Genomic DNA, 13,740 nt, shown 5'->3' with positions numbered 1-13,740 from the left:
CCCCCAGCATGGAGAGACAGACTTAAGTCCAACTACTGTCTCCTTGCTCAGCTGTCTGGCAATAAGCTTTTCTCGCTACAAAAACCTGGTGCTTCAGTGTTTGGCTTTCCACTACATGGGCAAATGGACCCAGTTCAGTTTGGCAATACTGGTAGACAGTCACAGGACAAAGTAAATCTGACGCATCAACAAAACAACTGTAAAATCATATTATTCAACTCTTGACTCTAAAATCTGAGTCATGGTTTAGGAAGGTGGGAGGAGAAGTGGAGTGCTGGAAACCCTGCCTAACCACAAAGAACTAGCCACCCTGCCTCTTCTAAGCTCCTGAGGGAGAAGGCACATGGTGGCAGGTAAAATTACCAATGTATTTACGAAACAGCAATTTGTAACACCTTCAGATTCAGCGCTAGTTGTTCAGTAAGTTTTCAGTTATTTTTTAAAGTTACTTTTAAAACATACTTTTTTTCTCCCTGGAAGAAGAAAATTTCCTTAAGTACCATACTTAAGAAAATTACAAAATAATATTTGTAATCCTGAATGCATTAGCATTCTTCTATTGAAGTGCCCTTATTATGTGTAAGCATTAAAAATTTTTTCCAACCTAGTACAATTTGAAACAAATTAACAGAAAGTATATAAGTTTGGGAATCTGCTTTAGAGGCCTAAAGACAGTTAAGTTTTTAATTTAAAAAAAAATCTTTTTTTTCCTTGTTACAAAAGCAGCAAATATTCATTACTCAAAATCTTGAGACTATAAAACAAGCTAAAACAAAAAAAAATTCTTATGTGCAGCCACTATGCAATAGGCAACTATTATACATACGTCTACATTTTCAAGCCTTTTTCTGTGAATTTAAATTAGGAAATACATTTAAAGTCACGCATTTTAAATATACCAATTCATTAATATCTGAATGTCAACTGTCCTAGGGAGGATCCAAATCTTTACTCCCAGCATCCAAGTGGCACAAAATAGCTACTGAAATGTCTGCTGAACTGAATATCTGGGATCTGACAAGGCAATGTCTGGACTTGCAGACTGTGGAGCTGTACTATGGAAGTATTTTTAAAGCAACTGAAGTGACAGAGTAAGGGTTAAAACTCACTCAAAGTACTAAGTAACAGACTGATATGGTTTGGCTGTGTCTCCCCAGATCTCATCTTGAATTGTAGTTCCCATAATCCACACATGTTGTGGGAGGCACCTGGTGGGGGTAACTGAATCATGGGGGCAGTTACCCCCATGCTGTTCTCATGAATTCTCACAAGATCTGACGGTTTTATAAGGGAGTTTTCCCCCTTTTGCTTGGCACTTCTTCCTGCTGCCATGTGAAGGACATGTTTGCTTCCCCTTCCACCATGGATTGTAAGCTTCCTGAGGCCTCTCCAGCCCTTTGGAACTGTGAGCCAATTAAATCTCTTTTCTTTATAAACTACCTAGCCTCGGGTATTTCTTCATAGCAGCATGAGAACAGACTAATACACAGACATTTCAAGACTTGGGTCCTTTGAAAGCCTCTGGGCTTGAGGAACTGTGCCAGGAGCCTGCACTGTGCCCCTGCAGACAGCCTGCCCTCCTTCAGGACACTGTGCCCTTTGAGTACAAGGACAGGCCTTTCATACTGACATCCCAGAGGACCGGGCACATCTGAAGTTCAAATGAATGAGCTGTGGATGACAATGGGTAATAGGTAACAGAATGAAGCTGCATTTCCCCCTCTTTAATTTATCCCTAAAGTTAAGTGTCTGACTTAATGAATAATCACAAATCTGTGATTTCTGAGTACTGTCCCTGTGGGTAATAATACCACATGACTCGATTTTCAGATACTAAAAATAACTTAGAAAAACTGAGTCAGACTGAACAGCATCCTTAAACACTGCATTTACAATGCCTAGAAATTAGTAAGGAGTCTATCGCATGCTTTTAATAGTCAAAAGAAAAATGACAAAGAAATATCAATTGGAAAGTTTTGAAATGCCCACAGTTTGACAGCTTGACTGAAGGTTTGGTTTCAAACAAAATGCTTAACAACTTTTTCACCTTTCCCTCTGCAAAGATCAGATTAACACTTTCATTCACATAGTCCACTCCCTTCACTTGACAGTCTGCTATAAAGATGCTCTGACTTGGATTTTGTTCCAGCAACTAGAGCAAGCTAATACCTCAGTCACTGCCAGACTGAAACAACCGAAGTGCTGAATAAAATATTAAAAGCAAAAGATACAAACTAAACACCTTTTGGAACACACTGCTGAGTTAGCACGAAAGGAAAGGCTCTGGAGAGGCCACAAAGGAAGTGAAAGCAGAAACCCTGGGAGAACACATGTGCTGAGGCAGGATTTCCTGCTAGGAGACTCCACAAACCTGGGAGCCTGGCTCTGTGTTCTGGGGACTGTGTGGGGGCAGGGGAGGCAACACACAAAGTGTCCTGTATTAAGCTACAAGCTGGGACTCCAAAAGGACCTCAGCATAAGGGTAGAGAGGAAAACCTGTGTGCAAGGAAATGTCTCATCACTGACACAGAGTAGTGGGAATGAGGAAAATTGCTGCTGAGATGCCAGGTCCGTATTTATTCTACCCAGTATGGCTGAGAAAACATTAAGCCAGGAATTAAAGATACAGTGACCCCAAGGATGTAATGTCCCCAGGAGACTGGTATCAGCACACACAAATCCTCCCTGGAAGGATACAACCTCAATCTAGGTAACAGGATTCCCGCAGAGGAAGTTCCAAGGAAAACAAGAAACTCAAGGAAAAATCAAATCAAATCACAAAACACACAAGAAAACAAAGCACCATGAGTGAAAATGTGCAGAAACAGATGGCTGAATCAGACTTCTGAGATTAGGACAGAAAACTATTAATGTTTTGACATGCTTAAAAGAAGCTTAAAAATATGAGCAAAGAACCAGAAACTATAATGAATGATAAGCAGATTTGAAATAGAACCAAATACAATTTCTAAAAATAGAAGATAACCGAAACTGAAAATTAAATGGATGAATAAAAGAGCAGATTTGGCCTGACTGAGGAAAGAATAGTGAATGGAAGGTAAGAACAAACAAAATCATCCAGAATGCAGCACAAAGAAAACATGACAGGTTGACAGATGGGAAGTTTGATTTCCATCGGTCCTTTTCATGTTACTAGAGTTCCAGAAAGAAAGAATGGAGAAAAGGCAATTTTCATGAATAACCACTGAGAATTTTCTAGAGCTGCACTCACCTATAAAGTAGCCATTAGCCACATGTGGCTACTGAAATTAAAATTTAAACACAGTTCCTCAGTCACACTAACCACATTTCAAGTTCTTGTTAGCCACAAGTGGTAGGCAGTTACCATATGGATGGCACAGATGTAGAACATCATCAGAAAGAGTACACTGAACAGCACTGTTCTAGAACTAACGTAGCACCTGTCCTCAGATCCAAGATACCCAGGAAACCCCAAGCTGTGTAACTAAAATCCACACATGGACACACTACAGTGAAACTGCAAAATACTAAAACTGAGAAAGTCTTAAAAACAGCCAGTGAGGAGTCACACCACCGACAAAGGAACAATAATTAGCTAACTGGCTTCCCAGCAGCAAATGTCAAAGCCAGTAGAAAACAAAGGAAGAATACCTTCATTGTACTGGGAGAAAATGCTGTCAACCTAGAACTCTTTCAAGACCAGGGTAATTTTCATACCTAAGAGACATATAAGAGATTTACCAACAACATACCTTCTCAACGGAAATTCCAATTCATTTTAGATGGAAGGGAAATTATCTCAAGAAAAGACTGAAATGTAAGAAGAAATAGTAAGCAAAGACACAGTACAATATGATTAGATCTAAAACATTTAACTGTATAAAAATAATGTCCAATTTGTGGTGAAAAAGATAACTAAAATACTGGGCAATAATTGATCATATTGGGGGAGATGATTGGAGTTAAATAACCTTATGTCTTTTTGTAATTCAGGAAAAGGCTAATGATATTAAGTAATTTCAGACTTTAATGTTAACATGCTTATGATAACCACTGGAAAAAAGAGACTTATAATACAAACCTTCCACAAAGTTGGGAGTGGGCTCCTACAATCTATAAGATGGTAGACAGAAATCCAAATACATCAGTAAACACAATGCTGTACAGGCAGGCACCAAGATCAGACTGGATAAAAAGGTAAAATTCAGCTATTGGCTTTTATATATCTGGGAAACATTCACCAAAAGCTAGTGAAATCACATTAACATTAGAAATACAGTCTTTAAGAAAAAACGCATTACCAGAGATAAAGAGGTTCACTTCATAATGATAAAAACTTCAATTCACCTAGAAAATAATACTAATTGTAAATGTTGACAAATTTTTAAATTCACCATTTTAACATCTCCATCAAGTAGACAGAGGATCAGTTAGATACAACAGATCAAGTAGAGGAACACAATTAGTAAGGATACAGATATAAACAGCACAGTAAGTCTAATGGACATAGAGCATACAGAATAGACACACACATCAATAATATGTATACTCTTTTTGTGCACAAGTGAAACATAAAAGCTGACTGTATGCTGGGTATAAAGTTAGCCTCAACAAATTTCCAGGTACAGTATTGATTTTAATCAGGCTCCCTGATCACAATGCAGTCAAGTTAGAAATCACCAACAAGAAAGAGAAAAACCCAATATATTTGGAAATTAAACACAATTCTGACAACTCATAGGTTAAAGACAACTCTTTGAAGTCTCAGAAATATGAAGCTTGTTCCAACTGCCTTAAAACATCAGGCAATTTCTCATGTAATCATTAGTAAAATTGATTATGTTTTAAAAAATATAATTGCCAATACCTAAGCTGCAGATGTAAATTTTGTGTTGTACCTGTATACACTTTTAACAAATACACTAAAACACATGATTAAAAGAACAAAAGCTTACAGCTGGGGATTAATATTTTCTACTTCAATAATCGAGTCACTTATCTCACTAGAATATATTTTTGCTCTTTTAAACTCGTCATTGAAGATACAAAAGTGATCGCAAACAGAGTCTCAGCTTCTTGAGGCTGACAGCATTCAAAGGAGACAGCCATCAGTTACAGAAACAAATATAAGATGGCAGTCAGGGTGTGTAATGTGACCCTGAAACAGGGGCGGAGACATCAGGAAAGGCTTTCCCGGGGAAGTGATGCTTAGACACATTAAGACCTAATATGTGGCCGGGCGTAGTGTCTCACACCTGTAATCCCAATACTTTGCGGGGCTGAGGAGGGAGGATCACCTCAGTTCAGGACACATGGTGAAACCCCATCTCCACAAAAAATACAAAAAGTAGCTGGGCATGGTGGCGCACACCTGTAGTCCCAGCTACTTGGGAGACTGAGGTGGAAGGATCACCTGAGCCAGGGAAGTCGAGACTGCTGTGAGCTGTGTTCGTGCCACTGCACTCCAGCCTGGATGACAAAGCGAGACCCTGTCTCCAAAAAAAAATAATCATCATCATCATAAAAACTTAACATCTAAAAACAAAGTACCTAGGGAAGGACAAGGGAGAATAGCATTTCAGAAAAGAAACAGCAGTACTGCAAAGCTACAAAGCTTTAAGTGGACAATTAAAGTAAAACTATAATTTAATTTTCAGATGGTCAATATAAAAACAAGGCACAGTAGAAAACTGCAACATTTTTATGCTTTCTCATCTATTCCTTCTTTAATGAGACTTGTTCATCTTTCTACTGTCACAGAACTTACCTTTGACTGTACAAATACTGCACAAACACTCTACTTAAGACACACGGAAAATACTACTGCTATACAAAGTTAAATGGTTAGCATTTTCCAAACATTTTAAAAGCCATAAAAATCAACTTTAATCCTTAAGACCTGTTAGAAAGATATTTCTATTCTAGTCTTCAAATAAAGAAGTTTCTGCTCTGGAGGGGCTACAAAGTATGCCTTCTGAATTGTTCTCACTAATCTATGCACGGAATAAACAAGTCTTAAGCAATTCATTTATTCCCTACCATTATTTTTAACATTCCATACCCACTTAATTTAACCAGACAAGCTGTGTAACACATGTGTATAACTTTAGGTATTGGAACCGAAGAGTTAAAAAAAAAAAAAAAAAAGCATCAAGAACGCCTAGAATCTTGTTATAGTTAGCCTAAAGGTGACTATGTAAGCACAAAAGGATCCAAATTAGTGACTGAAGGTTAACTTTGACATAGAAATTACAGCTAAATTATACAGATATGGATTAACCTCCACTAACAATTTTCTTCATGTCCCCTTTGACAAACACTGAAAAAAAAATTCTTCATTTCTTTTCCAGGACTTGATCTTTTAAATAAAACAGGATGACTGACAATGTATTATATATTTATATATCATATGTATATATAAATATAAATATAACCTATAATATAAATAGGTTATATTTTGGCTAGGTCGAAATATAACCTTTGGAGGCTTCCAATAAAGGTCAAGACTAAAATGCTCTGCAGTTTTTGTATTAATATTTGTAAAACAAGACTTGATTGCACTGAGTGAGTGCATACACTTAAACTGAATGCAGCATTCTACTGAGTAAGGATTAGAAATAGAAAACAGATAATCCCCTTAAAATGTGCAGTTACTGATTAACTTTCCTTTTTTTTTTTTTTTTTCTTGAGACGGAGTCTCACTCTGTCACCCAGGCTGGAGTGCAATGGCGTGATCTCGGCTCACTGCAAGTTCCGCCTCCCGGGTTCACGCCATTCTCCTGCCTCAGCCTCCCGAGTAGCTGGGACTACAGGCGCCCGCCACCACGCCCAGCTAATTTTTTTTTGTATTTTTAGTATAGAGGGAGTTTCACCGTGTTAGCCAGGATGGTCTCGATCTCCTGACCGCGAGATCCGACCGCCTCGGCCTCCCAAAGTGCTAGGATTACAGGTGTGAGCCACGGCACCCGACCCTGATTAACTTTCTTTAGCAGTGAAGGACTGTCCAACCAAAGTTCTTCTTCTAAAAGATAATTTCCTTTTCTATTGTAAAATATAGTAGTGGAGTTTTTAAAAATCCCAATAGTTCAGTGATACCCACATCCTTAATACGTAAGAACAAACAAGAAAATTGTATCTGAAGATACTATGGCCAAGTCTCTGATAAATTCAAAGGGAAATCGACATCCCTTAAAATATCCAGATACTGAATTTACTTTTCATCAGTTAATACTTACAGCAACAGCCTGAGTGCCACTGGAGCCTACATTTTTATTAAAAGTTAATCATTACTACTAAGCACATTCTCCCCACCCCTTGAAGAAGACAAAGAAAAAAAACACTACTACTCAGGTGTGGGGAAGGGGTGTGTATATGGGGGAAGGGAGGAAAGTACCAACTTGACTCTCTGGGAACAATTAAAAAATGAGACTTTGGTTTGACACAAGAATCACCAGCATGTCAGAAAACTAAGGAAGGGTCTTCTTTTAATAACTGCTTCGTTGCTCTTCTTTTTCTTAAAATGGAAATGGTTTGTCACAATGTAAACATGGAAATGAGCACCATGTGGAACAGTGATTAGGCAGCCGAAAGAAACTAACAGAACTACTGGAATCTGCCTTTGGAGTGGTGTAGATAACGAAGTAGGAAGTCCTTACGCATGCTTTAAGGCTCGTGTTTAAGCAAAGACACATGCAATTCAAGATTAATATACAAGAACCACTTTTCAATTTGTTGTAAAAAAAATTAAGTTCAGGCTTAACTATGACATAAAAATTTCACTTCATATACCTGCACTAGTTGCTAAACTGCATTCCACTTAAAGGACAGTACAGGTAACATGCCTCAGTAGACCGGAGTGTAAAAACACACTGACCACCACTAGACAGATCTCTATGTCATAAACCGTCTTTTCTTTTTTCAAACGGAGTCTCGCTCTGTCACCCAGGCTGGACTGCAGTGGCGCGATCTCGGATCACTGCAACCTCCGCCTCCCGGGTTTAAGCGATTCTCCTGCCTCAGCCTCCAGAGCAGCTGGGGCTACAGGCGCGCGCCACCACGCCTAGCTAATTTCTGTATTTTTAGTAGAGACGGGGTTTCACCATATTGGCCAGGCTTGTCTCGAGCTCCCGACCTCAGGTGAACCACCCACCGCGGCCTCCCAAAGTGCTGGAATTACAGGTGGGAGTGAGCCACCGCGCCCGGCCTATAAACCGCTTTTAAGGTTGCAAGATGAGCATGTACTAGGATGTGTAACTGGTAATTTCTGGAATGTCTGGCAACAAACCTCAAAATCAAATTTCTTTAGAAATCCTTGGCCTAAGTTTTATTTTTAAAAAGGTCAACACAAAATTAATATGCTAAAAAGGTGGCAAATTCTATCGCATTAATAAAACCAAAGCACAGCACAGGCAATAATATATTAACAAGAAGGTAATTATTTCAGTAACAGCAGCAACAGGTTCCCTGGAGGAGAATCCCCATTTCTCTACAAACGCTGCACCTAGATGGATTCAGAGCACTAAATTTACCACAGCACAACATCTAGCAGACCGAAGTCAAGCAGTGCTGATCTTTCAAAGAGATTTCACATTTCTTACCATTTTCTACCTTAACACTTCACAAAAAAAGCAAACACCTATCGAAAAATAAAAAATAACGTTTCTAGCAACCCAAAAGTAGCTCAGAGATCTCAAAAACAAATAGAGAAAGGGGTGCTGATGCTAACAAAGTGACATTACAAAAACTAAGTGCAAAAGTAAACCCACTCCTCACAGCGTATCACAGATCAGTTGATGGCTCAGGTATAGAGCCTCCTCCCCCAGGTCCTCCCTTCCGTGACCGCGACTTCCCCAGTGACTATTCTACATCAAGTAACTACTGAAAACGCCCAAGGAAAAGGAGCGGGGGAGGGTGGCTTTTGAAAATTCAGGTAGCCAAGAGTGACTGCTAATTTCATAAACAATAACGTAAAACAAGCAAACCACCGCTCCTAGCCAATGACCAAGCAGGAGTCAAAGTTCCACCACGTAATTCGGGCCTGGGCCTTTTTTCAGGCAAACACGTAATCGAAAGCACAGTCATTTCCCTCTTGATATTTTATTCATGCCGGCAATGCCATTCACAATGAAAAGGTAGCAAAACAAAAGAAAAAAATAACAGCAGCGAAGGCAAAGGGGCGCGGGGCGTCCCAGCCTCGGTCCCTCCCCGGCCGCGAGCTCCCGCAGGCCGGGACGGGAAGCGCCGCGTCCTCTCCGCCGAGGTCTCGACTCCCACCCGCCCCGCGGGGGCGAGGGTCCCCCAGGCGGCAGCGGGAGGGGACGTGGGGGCGGCGGGGACGCCGGACGCTATACAGCGCCAGTCGCCCCGGGGGCCTCCCCGGGCTGCGGGAAGTTTCCGTCCCGCGGCCCCTCCCGGCGAGCCCGCCGCAGCCCACGCTCAGGTGCAAACTTCCCAAACCTCGCTGCGCCCGGGGTCCTAACCCGCGCCCAGACCCGACGCCCTCCCCCGGCGCGATCCTGGCCGTCTGTCTGCACGGCCTGCCGCACCCATGCCCAGAAGGGACTGGCTGGGCCGCGGACCCGCCCGGGGACTCCACCGAGGACGCCGAGTGGCCCCTCGGCCACCCCCGGCCCCGGCCCCGACCCTCCCCGCGCCGCCGCGGGCCTGAGCGACCGGTCGGGCCTGCGCCGCGCGCCCCTCACCTTGGTGGCCATGGCGGGCGGGTCCCCCGGCCCGGGACGGCCGGCTCGTCTCCCGCGCCGCGGATGGTGATTCTGAGCCGCGCAGGCAAAGGCAAGGGCGAGGGCAGCGGCTCCGGCTGGGCCCCGGCGCGGCGGCCGCTCCTCCGCCTCGGCCCCGAGTCTCGACGCTCAGGCCCAGCCGCTGGGCGCTCGGCTACTCCCGCGCCGCCCGCTCCTGCAGTTCCTGAAAGTCCCCGGCTGCGCGGCCCCCGCCCCTGTCGGCCGAGCCTCCCATTTACCGCGGCGCGCGCGGCGCCCGGCGGAAGCGCGCCCTGGGCCCTCGGCCGCGGCCCGGCCTCCTCGCCTCCTGGCCGCCCCCGCGTCGCGTCGCGCCGCCGCCCCGGGCAGTCGCCGCCGCCGGGCGCCCTTGGTCGAGGCTGGGAGCCGCGTCCCGCGCAGCGGCGGGGTCCGGACGGGCGCCCCAGGCCATGGCCCGCACCCTGCGTGGCCGCCCCACGGGAAGCGATCCGCGGCCCACAGAGCCGCTCGGGGGAGCTGAACCCCGACTCCGGTTCACGCTCGGCCGGCGCCGCGCGCCGTGGCTTGGCGCTTTCCGTGAATGAGGCGGGAGGGGGCGGCAGGAACTCTCGACGCTCCGGGCAGACAGGAGCCCCGCAACCCCGCTGTCTTTGCCCCACGCCGGGGGTGTTGCGGGGTCGCCGTGCCCTTGGCCGAGTACCTTGAGTGCCACATAAACAGCTGGGAAGGAGCGGAGCAATGGCTTCCTGGGCCTCTTCCTCCTGCCCGGAGGCCCCCTCAGGCCGGGGTCCTGACTTGGAGCCCCTGGGACGGGATGGTGGGGGGTTTCGTTCTGTGACGCCCCGTTAACCTCATTCTGGAATCTTGATAAGTTTAAAAATGCCCGAGGGCCCAAGAGGTTTGGGGGACAACAGGCTCTCTGAAGTGGAAACGAGGTCTCTAAAATTTTCCATCTTTCTGTCAGTGTTTCTTTCCAGAGTTGGAGAGATATATATATGGGTGTTATGAATAAACGAATGAGTTGAATTGAGCAGCAAGATTTTTCACTCAAGGACAAAACACGACTGGAAGATGTGTCTTAATTGGCATACTAGTGGAGTGCTTTTTTATTATTATGAGGGATATATTTGTAAGAAGAGACAACTATCAAATGTAAATCTCTGGTGTTTAATGTCAAGTTTGTGTCTTCTTAAATACATTCTATTTGACCTGAGATTTCACTAGTTACATTCAATAATGGGGTTTAAAATAGATACGATATTGCAGAATTTTCTGTGAATTTTTGTGTTTGTTGAGCTCATGGTTAAGCTATAGTCATCATAATATGCATACATAGTTGTCTTTCTCCGTAAAAAAAATGTTGGGAGGCCAACATTCATTGACAGCCTGCTTGCTGTGTACTAGGCTTCTACATCTCCATCTCATTTAATCCTTATAAGAAACATTTGAGAAACTCATTATTGTCCACCGTTTACAAAAAAGAGCGAATCAGGGCTCACTTAAATAACTTGCCCGTTTGGTAATACTTATTCAAATCGAAAATGACCGTAGCCTTGGACCCAGCAGCCCTCCTAGGAATTTATCCTGTCAAACACTTGTACAAGTGATCAAAGATGTTCATCAAAGATTGTTCTGTAATAACTCCAACCAGAAAGCAACCTATGTGTTTGTTAACAGGACTGTTTCAGTAAATAAGATACATCCATTCAAACAAAATACTAGGAAGCCCGTAAGAAAATGATAATATTCTAAGAGGTGTTAAGAAAGATAAAAAGAACATTATGTATGGTACATTTATGTAAAAAAAAAAATGGAAATATGTTACACATTCCTAGAAAATTTCTGAGAAAGATTCGCCAGATCCTGTTGTCAAAGTTTTTGACCATGTGTATGTATGACTTCGTTTAAAAACAGCAGTTATATTTTAATAAACAATGGAAGAAATAACTTGGCTAAGAGCACACACTAGTATGTGGAAAAGCCAGGATTTGAACTCAGGCAATGTCATAAGTAATGAGTTTTCCATATTCTTTTAAATGTGAAGGCTGGGTACAGCTCTCTCTGCAGCCGTTCAACAATGCATCCCTTGATAGGAAGGTGCAAAGTTAGGGGCACACCTGTGAAGACAGGCCTTTCCACATGATCATCTGGCAAATCCTATGCAAATAGTCATCCTGGCACCCAGCACCACGAAAGCAAGAAGACTAGAGACTTCAAGCTTTTCCCACCCAAACAATTTCATAACCCTGGTTTTATTTTTTACAAGTAATGGTGGAGGGCTAAGGTGGAAGGATTGCTTAAGCCCAGGTGTTCAACACCAGCCTGGGCAACATAGTGAGACCTCATTTCTAGAAGTTTTTTGTTGTTGTTGTTGTTTTAAAAAGAGCAAGACTGTCAAAAACAAATGAAAAAGTACATAAAAAGAGATAAACATGGCCAGGCACTGTGGCTCACGCCTGTAATCCCAGCACTTTGGGAGGCTGAGGCGGGCGGGTCACGAGGTCAAGAGATTGAAACCATCCTGGCCAACATGGTGAAACCCCGTCTCTACTAAAAATACAAAAATTAGCTGGGCATGGTGGCGTGCGTCTGTAGTCCCAGCTACTCAGGAGGCTGAGGCAGGAAAATCACTTGAACCCGGGAGGCGGAGGCTGCAGTGAGCCGAGATCGAGCCACTGCACTCCAGCCTGGGCAAGACTCCGTCTCAAAAAAAAAAAAAAAACAGAGATAAACATGTGCACTTTCACAATAAACCACACCGAAGGGATCTTGAACATAAAAAAATCTTTATCACATTTTTAGTAATGAATTGGGTAGTATATCTCCAGTAAATACTGCTAAACTTAGGAGTTTTATCTTTATATACGTCAGTCAAAATCAGCATTACTTCGTGAATGTTATAGAGGAGACTCACTTTCATAGAATATATTTATATATAGAGAGAGAGAGACCGGGTCTTGCTCTGTCACCCAGGCTGGAGTGCAGTGGCCCAATCTCGGCTCACTGCAGCCTCCGCCTCCCAGGTTCAAGTGATTCTCCTGCCTCAGCCTCCCCAGTAGCTGGGATTACGGGCACCTGCCACCATGCCTGGCTAATTTTTTTTATTTTTTATTTTTAGTAGAGACAGGGTTTTGCCATGTTGGCCAGGCTGGTCTCAAACTCCTTATCCTAAGTGATCTCTCTGCCTCAGCCTCCCAAAGTGCTGGGATTACAGTCGTGAGCCACTGCACCCGGCCATGGCGTTTGTCTTCTGCTCCCACTTGATCACCCATGCATATCTCTCTTCTGTCCACCTCCATCCTTTGAGCCAGCTTCCTTAGAGTTGATTCTCTATGCAGGCCTGCCTGCAGAACCCAGAACCCAGAACCCTGGGCCATGCTAAGTTCAGATTTTCTTCTACAGCATGAGCTTCCGTTACTCCCGGCGTGAGAACACAATTAGTTAAGCAATTGGATCTGCATTTGCAGACTGCGTTTGGTTATTACTAGACTGCACTTTCAAAAGAAAAAGACCTGGAGCCAGAGCAACAGAGCCACTCTGTTTAGGCTTTGTACTCTAGCTTCTTTTTTTTTTTTTTGAATCATGCCACAGGAGGTAAAGTGATTAGGATTCACAGGCAGCCTCGTCCAGCCACAGAGCTGGGGGGACAGGAAAATAATGACCACCACCTCTTCCCTGGGTTTGTTCAGTATGGTCAGGTGTTTTTATTCAAAATTAGATTCTCCTTATGTTTTTAAGAGCTCAGAGCCCAACTAAATGCTTGGTCAACTAATGGGAAACTAGTATGGGAAAGTGCAACTATGGGAACTAATGTGGAACGCAGTGAAAATGTGTGATGGTCACCTAATGTAAGGATCGGAGGATGAGAATAATGTGTAATAATACAGAGTCAGCCTGGGTCTGGCACAAGGGGATACCTCCTCCTCTCACTTTAGGGTATGAATTCAATGAGGTTAAAGAAAACCTCGGGGTGACCTTGAAAATAAACAGTGGAAAGGAGTGCAGCTGGTGCCGTTCCAATCCTAATAAACGAGTGACG

The 13,740-nt window shown here is 43.6% G+C and overlaps 1 protein-coding gene across 2 annotated transcripts in view; it reads right to left on the bottom strand.

Moving 5' to 3' along the window:
- Nucleotides 1-10,024, bottom strand: part of SNX9 (sorting nexin 9) — a 120,566-nt gene extending 110,542 nt beyond the window's left edge. Inside the window, exon 1 of one of the 2 annotated variants that reach the window (XM_054493277.2) lies at nucleotides 9,684-10,024. In XM_054493277.2, coding sequence (XP_054349252.1) covers nucleotides 9,684-9,695 — 12 coding nt within the window. In that variant the 5' untranslated portion in view covers nucleotides 9,696-10,024. The remainder of the gene's footprint in view (nucleotides 1-9,683) is intronic. The other variant, XM_063666763.1, reaches the window with a different exon arrangement.
- Nucleotides 10,025-13,740: the final 3,716 nt, after the last annotated feature.

The sequence above is a fragment of the Pongo pygmaeus genome, chromosome 5, assembly GCF_028885625.2.
Source record: "Pongo pygmaeus isolate AG05252 chromosome 5, NHGRI_mPonPyg2-v2.0_pri, whole genome shotgun sequence".
In the NCBI taxonomy this organism is placed as follows: Eukaryota; Metazoa; Chordata; class Mammalia; order Primates; family Hominidae; genus Pongo; species Pongo pygmaeus.
Note: the sequence above shows the minus strand (reverse complement) of the source record. Positions and strands in the feature narration are given on the sequence as shown.